Below are 11,896 nucleotides of genomic sequence, written 5' to 3' on the forward strand. Positions count from 1 at the left end.
TTTTTTTTTTTTTTTTTGAGACAGAGTCTTGCTCTGCTGCCCAGGCTGGAATGCAGTAGTGCGATCTCAGCTCACTGCAGTCTCCACCTCCTGGGCTCGAGCATTCTCGTGCCTCAGCTTCCTGAGTAGCTGGGACCATAGGCATGCGGCACCACACTCAGCTAATTTTGTATTTTAGTAGAGATGGGGTTTCGCCATGTTGGCCAGGCTGGTCTTGAACTCCTGGCCTCAAGTGATCTGCCCACCTCGGCCTCCCAAAGTGCTGGGATTACAGGCATGAGCCACTGTGCCCGGTCTCCACTGACTTAATAACTCTGGGACATAGGTATTATAATTCCTATTCTTATAGATGAAGCTGAGCAGAGAGTAACATGCCCGGCCTCTTGTAGAAAGGCAGGGCCTATGGGAGCCAGGGCTGTGAGGTTGGAGCTGAGGTGTTTGAGTCCAGCTGGACTTAAAAGGTGACCTAAGATAGGCTGGCAGACATTTTCCAAAGAAGGCCAGGTAGTATATATTTTAGGCTTCACAGGCCAGACTGTCACAACTGCTCACCTCTGTGACAGCTACTCACTTCAGCCTTCGCAGCACAAAAATTCATGACCGCATGTAAGGGGATGATGGGTCATGTTGCAATAAACTTTATTTTAAAAACTGTGCAGCGTGATGGGCTTGGTCCACAGGTGGTGGTTTGCTGAGCCCTGAACTAAAAGAGAAGGTACAGGAATGAGAGCAGAGAGCTGTTCTCGGAACCTGATGTGTTGAACATTTTGGGGGTATCGACAGCACAAAAATTTGTATTTGGGGCCCAGGTTTTATTCTATCAGTGGTCCTTATAGAAAGTAGTTCTACCCCCAGGCAACTCTCTGCCCTCTTTCCCTCTGGTGTTTCTATCTGAACTTGACACCTGAATGTTCTCTGTCATGCTTTCTGCTTTCCCACTGACCCTTTCCCTCCAGAGGGTGCTGTAGTCCTAAGTTCTACACAGAACTTGGGGTCCACTGTGATTCCTCTGCAGCCTTAGAGATCTCCCAGGCCCGAATCTTGGAGGTCTTCAGAGTAGGTGTAATGGATACTTCCATTGCAGATGGTGGAGCATACTGCCCTGTGTACAGATGGGGTGGGGCAGGGAGTGAGGGCATCTAGGTGGTCCTCTATGATAGCCGTGGTTCCATTTCATTAAATGTCCTCCCTGTATAGAGAGTCTCAGCCTGAGCAACTGGGACACAGCTGGATCCTGGATGGAAGAGAAGGTGGCCAAAGACAGGGCTCTGGAGCTCTGGCTCATTGTGGACAGGCTGAAAGCAGCCAGGGAGGGCAATCCAAAGGTGACAGAGCCCAGGACAGAAGACCAAGGATGTCTGAAGCCTTTGTGGCAGTGTACTTACCAGAAACTGTCCATTGAGTAAACCATCTACATCTTCTGACCCGAGAAGAAGGGAAACTCTGGGAATAATTAGTAACAAAGGAAAGGAGGTCAGTGTTACATTCTTGTCACAGTGGGTGCTGTGTGGTTGTGAAGCCTCAGCTCAGCTTAAGGAAGAAAAAGAGGAAGGGTGGCTTTGGGAGGCAGGGTAAAGAGCCTATTTTCAGCATCCTTTAGGCTCCACTCAGAGCATAGCCTCACCCCAGCATTGTCATCATATCATGTCAGAGCTTGTTAGAAATGCAGCATCTGGGGCCACACCGCAGACCTGCTGAATCAGAATCTGCATTTCGAGATCCCCAGGGGATTCACATACACACAAACAGCTGAGAAACCCTGCTGTGGGCAGCTCTGTTAGAAATACGATGAACAAACGAGTCCCTGTTCCAGTTGAGCTTGTAGGTTAGAAACCAGGGTTCCTGTGTTCAGAAGACACACCTCAAATCAGAGGCAAAGATACCTCTTCTGCCTGTGGGGGAGCTGTCCCTTCTCGGGCAGTTTGCACCGTGGAAAAGGAGTAGTGTTGTACAAGGACAACTGGTGCCATACCAGGAGGGTGGGGCATGGCGGGGAGAAGTGGTTTACCACTGGCGTTGTTGAAAATTGCTCACTTGTGGTGGTAATAACAAGCAGACGGACTTTGAGTAGGTTTTATTGTTTTTGTAATTCACTACAGACAGTGCGCCCCCTTGTTGCTGATACTGGGCCGACTGTTCCCACCCTCCAGCCCTTGGTATGACAATGGGACCAGCAGATTGGAGGGCAGGGGATTAGGAAGGCAGAAGCTCTGTGGCGAGTTCTACAAACCATCAGGATTCATGACTTTCTTAATCAGTGTCTGTGGACTGTGAGGAGAAATACTGAGTCTACAATAGCAGATGAGCCAAGAACATAAACAGACAATTCACCGAAGAGGAGCCATCTAGTAAACAAATATCTGGGAAAATATTTGCCTTCATGTGTAATTTAAACTTATGTAACATGTAATGCTTTACCCTACTAGATCAACAGAAAGATATTTCTTAATGCCTATACCCAGCACCAAGGGTATACTGTATGCAGAACATTAGTATGTTGCTGATGGCAATGCACATTGATTAGTGGCTCTTGGGAGGCAATTTGGCGATACATATCCCAAGCCAGTAAAATATTCATACCCTTTGACTCAGTCATCCCATTTCTTGTAATGTATCCTCAGGAAATAATCCAAAATATGAGGGAAGCCATATGTATAAGGATATTATCCTAGATTTGTCATTTATAATAATAGAAACTTGGAACTAGATGTCTAACACTCGATAACTGGATTAATATGATTATGGTATGTTGAGCTGGTAGAATATCATGAAGCGAGTTATATATAGTGACATGAAAAAGCTCTCATTTGATACAATGTTAAGTAAAGGAAAAGTGAGATAGGAAATTTTATGTTGGTTATGTTTAGAACTAGAAAAAACATGCTTTTAGAAAAGATGAAAGGAAATACAGCTAGATATAAAAGTTGTATTTGGTAATTTTTCTTTTATTTTTCAAGTTTCCAATAATGTAGCTCTATTGCTTCAGTAACTTAAAATAGTTTTATCTTTTCGGCAAAACATCGGAAGTATAGAAATAGGTCACTCCTACTTTTAAGTTATTTAGTAACTTAAAATAGTTTTATCCTTTCTGGCAAGCAGAAGAGAAATTTTCTTTAGTACCAAAATTCTGGAACTTGCTTGAAAACCTTGAAGAACCTAAGAGCCAGGATGACGGGAAGGGTCTAGATCCCCAGTAGTTACGACTCTAGTGGAATTGCTCTGAGATGGGCCAGGAAGAAAGAAGATGAGATCTAGTCCCCCTTGCAGAGGGGCTGGGTACCTTGCAGCTTTGTGTAGTTACCGGTGCTCAGGGAATGGCTTAGGCAAGACCCCGGGGGAGGTTGACACTGCACTTGTCCAGCCTCAGGAGTGACTCAGACCAGAAATGAAAATACCTTAAAGTGTATGTATCTTGTTTTCCCATCAACACCCAGTTTTTAATATTCGTCTTTTTTATTCATCTGAGACAACATACTGAAGGATCGGGTTTTTAATGTTAGGCCTTCCTGCTCTTTCTCTGGCTGAGAACTGCTCCTGGCAGTGGATCACCTGTGCTCTCTACGTGTGCAAGGACAGGCACCCCTCCCATCTTCTTTTATTTCCCCAAGTAATTAGCCCAAAGGCTGAAACCCTTGTTCAGTGACCCGGGTTCTCCTTTGACCAGCAACCTCATATTGCCATGATTTGGGGTAAATTCAGGGGCATAACTGCAGAATGAAGGGCCTAAGAGTCTTGGCAGTCAGGAGATCATCAGGCAATTAAGCAGAGATGATTGTGACCCAGGGTAGTTCCTAGGGATTAATGGAGGCCTGGAAGAGTTTATGGCTTTGGGCACTGCTGAAAGGCATTAACTTAACACGGAACATCAATCTGTAGGAAAAGTCAGAGGTTTTGTTCTAGGCTTTCCAGGTTAGGAGATCACTTAAAAATAAATCTTTATGGAAGAAAAAAAGTAATAGTGTACAGGACATTTATTCAGCACCGTATTTATAATTATACACGAGTGCCAAACAATCTCAGTTTTGGTGTTTGTAGTTTTTACTGTTCAGATGATTCAGAAGTTCCGTGACGTGGCATCCATTGATGATGGCTTTGCTGAGGTTGAAATGTGAGGGTTTTGTGTCAGATGTGTGGAAGCAGATCCCTTAGCTAAGAGCTCACGCCTGCTCAACCTGCCAGGCGTGTGCTGGGAACTTCCATGAGTTGCCTTGTTTAATTCTCATAGCCATCCTGGGAGGTAGGCGCTGTCTGCCCCAGGTAGGAGGCCAGGAACTGTGACTGAGAGAAGTTAAGTACCGAGCTCAAGTCATTCATAGAGTCGCCAGTGGAGTCCCAATTTTAAGGCTGACACAAAGCCTCAGAGCCAGTTACCTCGGCTGTCAAGTGGAGATAATAATCCCTGCTACCTCATAGTCGCTACCTCATAGTCGCTCAGAAGGACAAAAGAGAATCAGTTCAATCCAGTAGAAATTCTCTCTCTCCCTCTTACTCCCCTCGCACACATGCACACACATGCCACAGATACAATGGATTTTAGTTTTTAGGCATCAAATGACTTTTGTGCCTTATTAGTATTATCCACTGAATTAAATAAAAAACAGCAAGCTGAAAAATTCATCTCAAGGAAGAGAAAATAAGACTGTTGGGAATGGAGAGAAACGAAACATAGTTTTGGAAAATTGATTCCAGGGAAGATAGGCTAGTTTGAATGCCAGTAGGGTGCCATCAGAAGTAGTTTTACACTGATTTTTAACAGTATTAGAGTTGCTTAAGGAAATGCAATAGAGAGGCAGTTTCTGCGCTTTAAAAGTCTGACTTCACTCTCTGAATGTGTGTTCTGATCTAGCAAGTTTTTTTTTTTTTTTTTCTTTTAAGATGGTCCCAGCTTGACTGTATTCTCAGATCCGTCAGATAAACGTTGGGGCTTCACTGCAGTGCTGAGAGGCCCCGGCCCCTGGGGTTCTCTCATAGAAACAACTGGAAAGAAAGGAAATGCCTTGGGCAGCAGCAGCAGCTGTCTTCTGACTCTGCTTTCCGCCCTGCCTTCCTTACCAAGAGAAAGTACAGACACGGACAGCTTGAGTCACTTGGGCACTTAGGGGTTGTTTTTCACACGTGTGGTGTTTTCGTCACCATTGCTATCGTGGGAAAGAAGACAGCTCAGGCATCGTTTCGTATTCACTCATCTGTGTGGGTGACATTTGGGTTTTGGCTCATTTCTGCATATTTGTGTGCAAAGGAGAGTTTTTTATAAACAGTCCCATTACTTAGCTGTTCTTATAACTGAAAACCCAACTGAACTATAACTAAACTTTGACTTGGTGACTGTGCAAACAGGGCTATGATTCTTTTGTTTCTTTTCTCCTTTTAACCCATAGTTGATGTGTCTAACCTAACAGAATTTTCAGAGAAAAGAAGTGAAATAAGAACTAAAAATAAATTTTTTTAAGTCTTTAAAATGAGAGGTTTTTTTTTTTTTTTTTTGCTTTTGGAAGATGAGTATCAAAAACCTGTACTTAATGTTACCTTGGAATTATTTCTAGATGTTTCTTACATCCTTTTGTCCTAAGTAAAAGTATTACCTTCTCAGTGCATAGTTGTTCTTATTTATCACTTCTAGTACCAAGTATAGAGCTAAGCGTAGAGGAGATGCTTCACCACTTCACAGATGCTTGTCATGATTGCGGACACCTGCCTGTATGTGTGGGGTTTTTCTCAATTTTAGTACCTGATGACTTTTCTTTCTATAACAGGTATTTGAGATGGACATTGCTAAACAGTTACAAGCTTATGAAGTTGAGTACCATGTCCTTCAAGAAGAACTTATCGATTCCTCTCCTCTCAGTGACAACCAAAGAATGGATAAACTAGAGAAAACCAACAGCAGCTTACGCAAACAGAACCTTGACCTCCTTGAACAGTTGCAGGTAGAGCATATTTATAAAGCAGCTTCCTGAATCACAAATATATGGTAGTTCATTAACTCACCAAAGGCAACAGCAGGCTGGGCTTTCCCATGACCAGAGGACCTTTCCCACCCTGATCTGTTTATAGTTGGGATCAAAGGTATCCCAGGAGAATGGGTCCTTTTTATTATGGAGCAGACAGATTGTCCTTTGCTGAGGTCAGACAGTCCCTGAGCTTTCTGAGAGGCTGTTTCTGCACTTAACTCTTTTAGGAGACAGGCCCAGAGATGAACTTAGATTCAGGATGCTGTGACCTGTTAGCTGAATGCCAGCCATTGTCATTACTCAAAGAGAATCGAAAAGCTTTATATTCTATGAGCAAAACCAGCTAGGTCCACAGAGGGACAGTAAAGGAGGAAAGTAACACAGAAATAAACATAACAAACCGGAGCAGATGATAATTCTTTGTGAGTCCTTGGTGCATATACAAAGATTTGATTAATGAAGGTCTCAGTTCTCCCCTCTAGAAACTTCCATTTCAACATGGATACATTCAGGTGAGGACATACAGAAGAAAGACCAGTTGAGACACTGTGCATGCAGGAGGGTGTGCAGAGCAAGCCCTGAGGTGTAGCACAGAGACAGGAGCTGGCCAGGTCCAGCATCACCCCCACCCCCACATCACCCAGGCACACTGCCGAAAAGAACGCCTAACTGCGGAATGCAGCTCTTTTGTCAATCAGATGGCATGAAGCAACCATATGTTCTTCTTTTTTTAATGTCACAAGTGTGTAGCAGTGCTGTCCCTGTTCAGGAATTGTTTTGAGGGTGTTTTAAAAGTTGTTTTGAGTAGCTGTGGATAAAATATGTATTTTGCCCAAATTTTTTATGGTGTTCCTGGGCTGTCCTGAGAATAAGTTCCATTCTGATCTAAGCCTCTGATTTTCTTCATAAAAGATGAGCTTTGCAGACACAAGCTTGGCAGCAAGGTGAGAAAGGCCAGCCTAGTGAGTCAAGCTATCTGAAAAGCATTCCTCCCAGCAGGCATTCCATCCCAGCATACCCTATCAGATATGTGGAAGAGAAGAACAAGACTGAATGCTATTCCTGCCCAGCCCTAATAACTACTCACATTCTGAAATTTAACTTCTTCTTTTCCCCTAAGATAGAGATGTCCTAACTGAAAATATGCCTGTATACAATTTAACCTGGAAGTCTCAGTTGTGACTCAAGGGAATTCTCCAGAGGATGAAGAGCCTCTCTGGCCTGTAGGGTACACAGTGTAGGTGGTCATTTTAAATGGCTTCCAAGCCAATGACAGGTCCCTGAAATATAACATGGTGGAAACTCTTCTAATAAAGCTCACATTTGCATTGAAGTGTTTAGCTTGTTAAGATAGGCAGTTCTCAATTAAAAGGTTTGTTTTATTGGGTAATTGACCATGTAGTTTTTTGGTGACAGAGCATAGAAAATAATTCCATGCTGCTCTTGTGCTATTGTTTTTGTGAAGACAGGGAGTTGTGAAAAACTTAGCTACCTGCATTCCTCACTAAAGGCATCAGACAGTAATTGGTGATTACAGATGTTCTCCCTAGAATGGTTGTTCTCTTGACCAAGTAGTTCTGCACTTCTGGAAGGATCATTCAAAACTGTGGTCTGTGCCAGCCCACCAGTAGTTCCTGAGTCCCTGCAGTGCTGAGTGCTGGGGACCACCAAGTCCAGTAAGACATTGCAGCTCTCAAAGAGTTGGATCTAGGATTGTATTGTATTGATTTGTGATATTTGGATATAGTTTTTCCATGATCCTCTATGAAAATATGCCTCTCATAGGTGAGAATCATGCCTCCTCCTTGTACACTTTTCAGACACAAGGAAAGGTGTTCAATACAGGACTGAATTTTCATATAGCTTTTCTGGGGGGACGAAACACCAAAATCAGCCCATTTCCTACCTTTATTCTGTTCATAAAATTGTTAGAAATATCAAAATCCCATTTCGTTCCCTGTTAAAACACATGTGAATGTTGTCTAGACTCTGGAGAGCATATTCTGCCACCTGTTTTGTTCAGCAATATATCAGACGATTGCATAGACGTGCCAGATGGAACCAAATAATAATACACATGGATTTGTCATAATCCCTACAAGTCATTGACGCCCACACTGAGCCAGGTGCTGTGGGAGACAGGACCATGTGTGAAAGAGAAGACATGCTTGCTTCTATAAAAGCATCAGTGTTATTGAGGAGACCTGACATTAATGCAGAATAGCAAATGACCATGCAAATTAATTCACTACTAACTAAGCTGCAGGTTGCACCTCGGAATGCAGAGGGGCTTCAAAGTGATGAGGGTAGGCCCTGAGCCAGGCCCTGACGGTGGGTGGATTTTGAGGATTAGAGAGTACTGCTTAAAGAGATACCTGAAGTGGGGCCACCGCCTGCCCAGTAGGCTGACAAACTAAGGCTCCTGGTCCCTTCTTTATATTTTGGGTGTTCTAGTGGCCCAGCCAGAGCTAGACTTTTAGTCATGAATTGTCTGGCACAAGTGTTGTCACATTCAAAAAAGTATTTTCTTTGAAAAATGAAAAAAGAAAAAAAAAAAAAAAAATATATATATATATATCGCATTTTTCCCACCTAAAATGGAGCATGGCAAATCTGGACTGGATTAGTAAGATACAAGTCACAGAGCACTCCAGGATGCAGCTGTGAGCTGGGAATGGGCCAGAAAGGCCTCAGGGACATCAGCATAAGTGTTGGAGTTTCTGCAGTTTTCTTAGGGAACCCCTTAATGTCACTAGAGCTAACACACTTGTCACCTGGGAAGCAAGCCTGCCCGAGCAAATTAGACGAGGGACAGTTGCTAGAAAGATACACCTGGAAATTCTATTTAGCTGGCATTAATTATGTGCTAGGTGCTGAGGATGTAAACTGAGTCAGAGCCTCGTTCCTCCTCTGTAGGGTGGAAGAGAGGATACTGCTTATCTCTGTGACTCGTAGTGAGCAGTCAGTGAGACCAGGCACATAAACCTCCTAGCAGAACACTTGGCCTTTCTGAGGACTCCATGTGTGTTCTGGGGTAAATGCCTGTGTTTCTTGACATAGTGATGTCTTGTTATTCTAGACATCACTAGCTTTACACAGTAGCTTTAGATGGCATGAACCTGAATAAATGCAACTTATGTTTTCTTGTTGGTTCCTTTTTGAGTATCACTGTATTTGAAAAGAATTTCAGATTAGAGGATTATTACTACTTGGGCCTTCACGAGGAAACCGTTTTGAGTTTTTGTCAGTCTGAAATCGACTTGTGGGTTTAAATATATGTGCTCATCAAAACAGGCCAGGCTCTGCTGCAGTAACAAAGTTACGTATCTCCGAGGCTTGGCACAAGGGAAGTCTTTGTGTCGCTGACGCCCACTTCAGCTTTGTGTCGCTGAAGCATTCTTTGGCCCCATCCGAGCTGTCTTTCCGGTGGTGGTGCCTGGGGGTTTGGGTTCCCTCTGTGTTGTGATCCACCATCTCTCAGCATCGGCTTCCACAGCAGCTATAGCAGGGGGCTCTCGGAGTGCCTTTAAGGGCCTGGTCCACCTACCTGCAAAGAGTGCGAATTGCCTTCCTGTGTGGCCAGAACTGATGATAAACTGTAGACTCATCCCTGCCGAAACACGGCTCCAGAGTGCTCCCAAGGCTGGACTGCGAGTGCGTGCTGGATCCCTCCTGTGTTATCACTGTATTCTCATTTCTTTTATTCTCCAGTTGGCAAATGGTAGGATCCAAAGCCTTGAGGCCACCATTGAGAAGCTCCTGAGCAGCGAGAGCAAGCTGAAGCAGGCCATGCTTACCTTAGAGCTGGAGCGGTCTGCCCTGCTGCAGATGGTGGAGGAGCTGCGGCGTGTGAGCGCATCACCCAGCGACCTCCGAGAGCCTGAGTGCACGCAGCCCGAGCCCACGGGCGACTGACAGCTCTGCAGGAGAGATTGCAACACTATCCCACACTGTCCAGGCCTTAACTGAGAGGTTCAGAAGACGCTGGAGGGAGAGAAGGAAGCAGAAAGTGTGCTTCTCAGGGAGGAAACCGGCTTGTCAGCAAGTAGAGTCTTACGAACTCCAACTTGGAATTCAGGGGACATGTCCGAGTGTTTTGTTGTTGTTTTAGATACTAAATCGTCCCTTCTCCAGTCCTGATTACTGTACACAGTAGCTTTAGATGGCGTGGACGTGAATAAATGCAACTTATGTTTTCTTGTTGGTTCCTTTTTGAGTATCACTGTATTTGTAAAGAGCATTCACAATACTGTGGAATTTCAAAAGCTGGAGGAGCTCAAGATCATTCCTCAGGCAGAGGCGTGGGGCCATCATTCTTCCAGGAGGGTTTGTGTGACAACTACACCCTCTGTCACTGGCAAGGTGCAGTTGGCTCTCGCCCATTCTTGTTATGGAAACCTAAGATGATCATTGGGAAGAATTGAAAGTGATGTATTTAATTTGGATATGCTGATCACTGTCAAGTGAAATTGATCTCTCTGGTATTTAAGAAAGTTTGTCTTTAAAAAAATACAGAGTGTTTTCATACATTTTTGCTTATCCCATAAGTACAGTTGGTCAAAGTCAGAGTAGGTAAATGCTTATGGGACAGTTGACACCTTTTAGACCCTACCAGGTATTGCTAGTATGTGAGCTGCAGTTGTGGGGTCTGAGATATTTCTTTGTGGTAGTTTTCATACCCATACTATAGAGTCATGTATTTATTTTTGCCTGTTGTGTGATGTAATGCAATCATGTTCCTTTGAGTCTCCATCCCTTGGAAATCTGATTTCTTGCAGAAGGAGCAGGCACATCAAGATATTCAGGGGTGCCCCAAGAGTCTGGGATTTAAAAAAAAAAAAGATCAGGCTGAAGCTGCAATCAGATTTATGACAGCTGACAGTTTTTCAGAGGTCGCACGCAGTGACTCTCCTCTCTCAGGATGACGAGGATCTGTGCCTTCAACAAGCAAAATGCTGCTCACGGTTGTCCTGCTTGCAGCCAGTCACTGTGTAAAGCCTCTCTGATGTGCATTTACGAGTGGGTTGCTTTCTTACAAAGTTGAGGTTCTGTGCAGTCACAGGCCACTTCCTTGACAACACCATCATTTCTGATCTTTATTACTGTAACCACTTCTTCTATTCCATAGGAGTTTCTTTTGATTCTCTCAGTTGTTGTGGGGTGTCTCTTAATCCTGGGGTAAAAGGAGAGTTTGCCATACTTAGACTCATTATGAGTCTCCCCTGCCATTTCATGAGGAGACCACAGTGCTGCCCCCAGTGCCTAACCAGGTGGCTGGCGTTCGAGACTTCCTCCTGTTCCTGGGTCAGAGGAGAGCGGTTTCCATCATAAACCAAGATGATGAGTTCAGCCTTTATCCCTAGTGGTTCCGCTAGATGTAAGTTAAAGGAGTGAACATTCAAGGACTTTGTTCTACATCACATTTTACTATTTGAATGTTTACTGTTGGATTTTGGACATCTTATTACTGTTACTCAAAAACATTGACTCTGCATCAAGTAAGAAACACGAAAGCAATAAAACAAGAAATAATTCATGCCCACATTTTATGGTGGTTTTTTTTTTTTTAACTTTGGATTTTTGCTTTTCAGGCTGGGAGTAAAGGAATGCCTTATGAACGCCTGTGGCCTATGTGTGGTCATTACCCAACCATCAGTGAGATTATCTGAGATATTGGTGTCTGCTTCCAGTATTGTTATCTGAGTGTTAATTATGTAAGTTGTAACACCTCTACCCAGGGTGTAAGTTTAGCACTGATGAGACCAGCTTCATCAGTGGTATGTGGCAGTGAGTGCTGTTACGAGATTGTGTTGGGCAGAAAGGACTGTTGACATGAGCCTGTGGATGTAGGTTGGACAGTCTCAGCCTGTGACTTACTAGGCAAGGTGCAGAGAGGCAACTGTGTGAGGATTCTCAGAGCCAAATTGGTAAACCATGTTTTGTGT

At 43.9% G+C, this 11,896-nt stretch overlaps 1 protein-coding gene across 10 annotated transcripts in view; it reads left to right on the plus strand.

Moving 5' to 3' along the window:
* The window catches only part of TBC1D1 (TBC1 domain family member 1), a 255,452-nt gene extending 243,957 nt beyond the window's left edge, over nt 1–11,495 (plus strand). For 8 of the 10 annotated variants that reach the window (XM_017883747.1, XM_017883746.1, XM_017883750.1 and 5 more), the window contains 2 exons: nt 5,754–5,927; nt 9,663–11,495. In XM_017883747.1, coding sequence (XP_017739236.1) covers nt 5,754–5,927; nt 9,663–9,866 — 378 coding nt within the window. In that variant the 3' untranslated portion in view covers nt 9,867–11,495. Of the gene's footprint in view, nt 1–5,753; nt 5,928–9,662 lie in introns of those variants that run through there. The other 2 variants (XM_017883751.1, XM_017883753.1) reach the window with 2 other exon arrangements.
* The last annotated feature ends 401 nt before the right edge of the window (nt 11,496–11,896 follow it).

The sequence above is a fragment of the Rhinopithecus bieti genome, unplaced genomic scaffold, assembly GCF_001698545.2.
Source record: "Rhinopithecus bieti isolate Rb0 unplaced genomic scaffold, ASM169854v2 scaffold_13349, whole genome shotgun sequence".
NCBI lineage: Eukaryota > Metazoa > Chordata > Mammalia > Primates > Cercopithecidae > Rhinopithecus > Rhinopithecus bieti.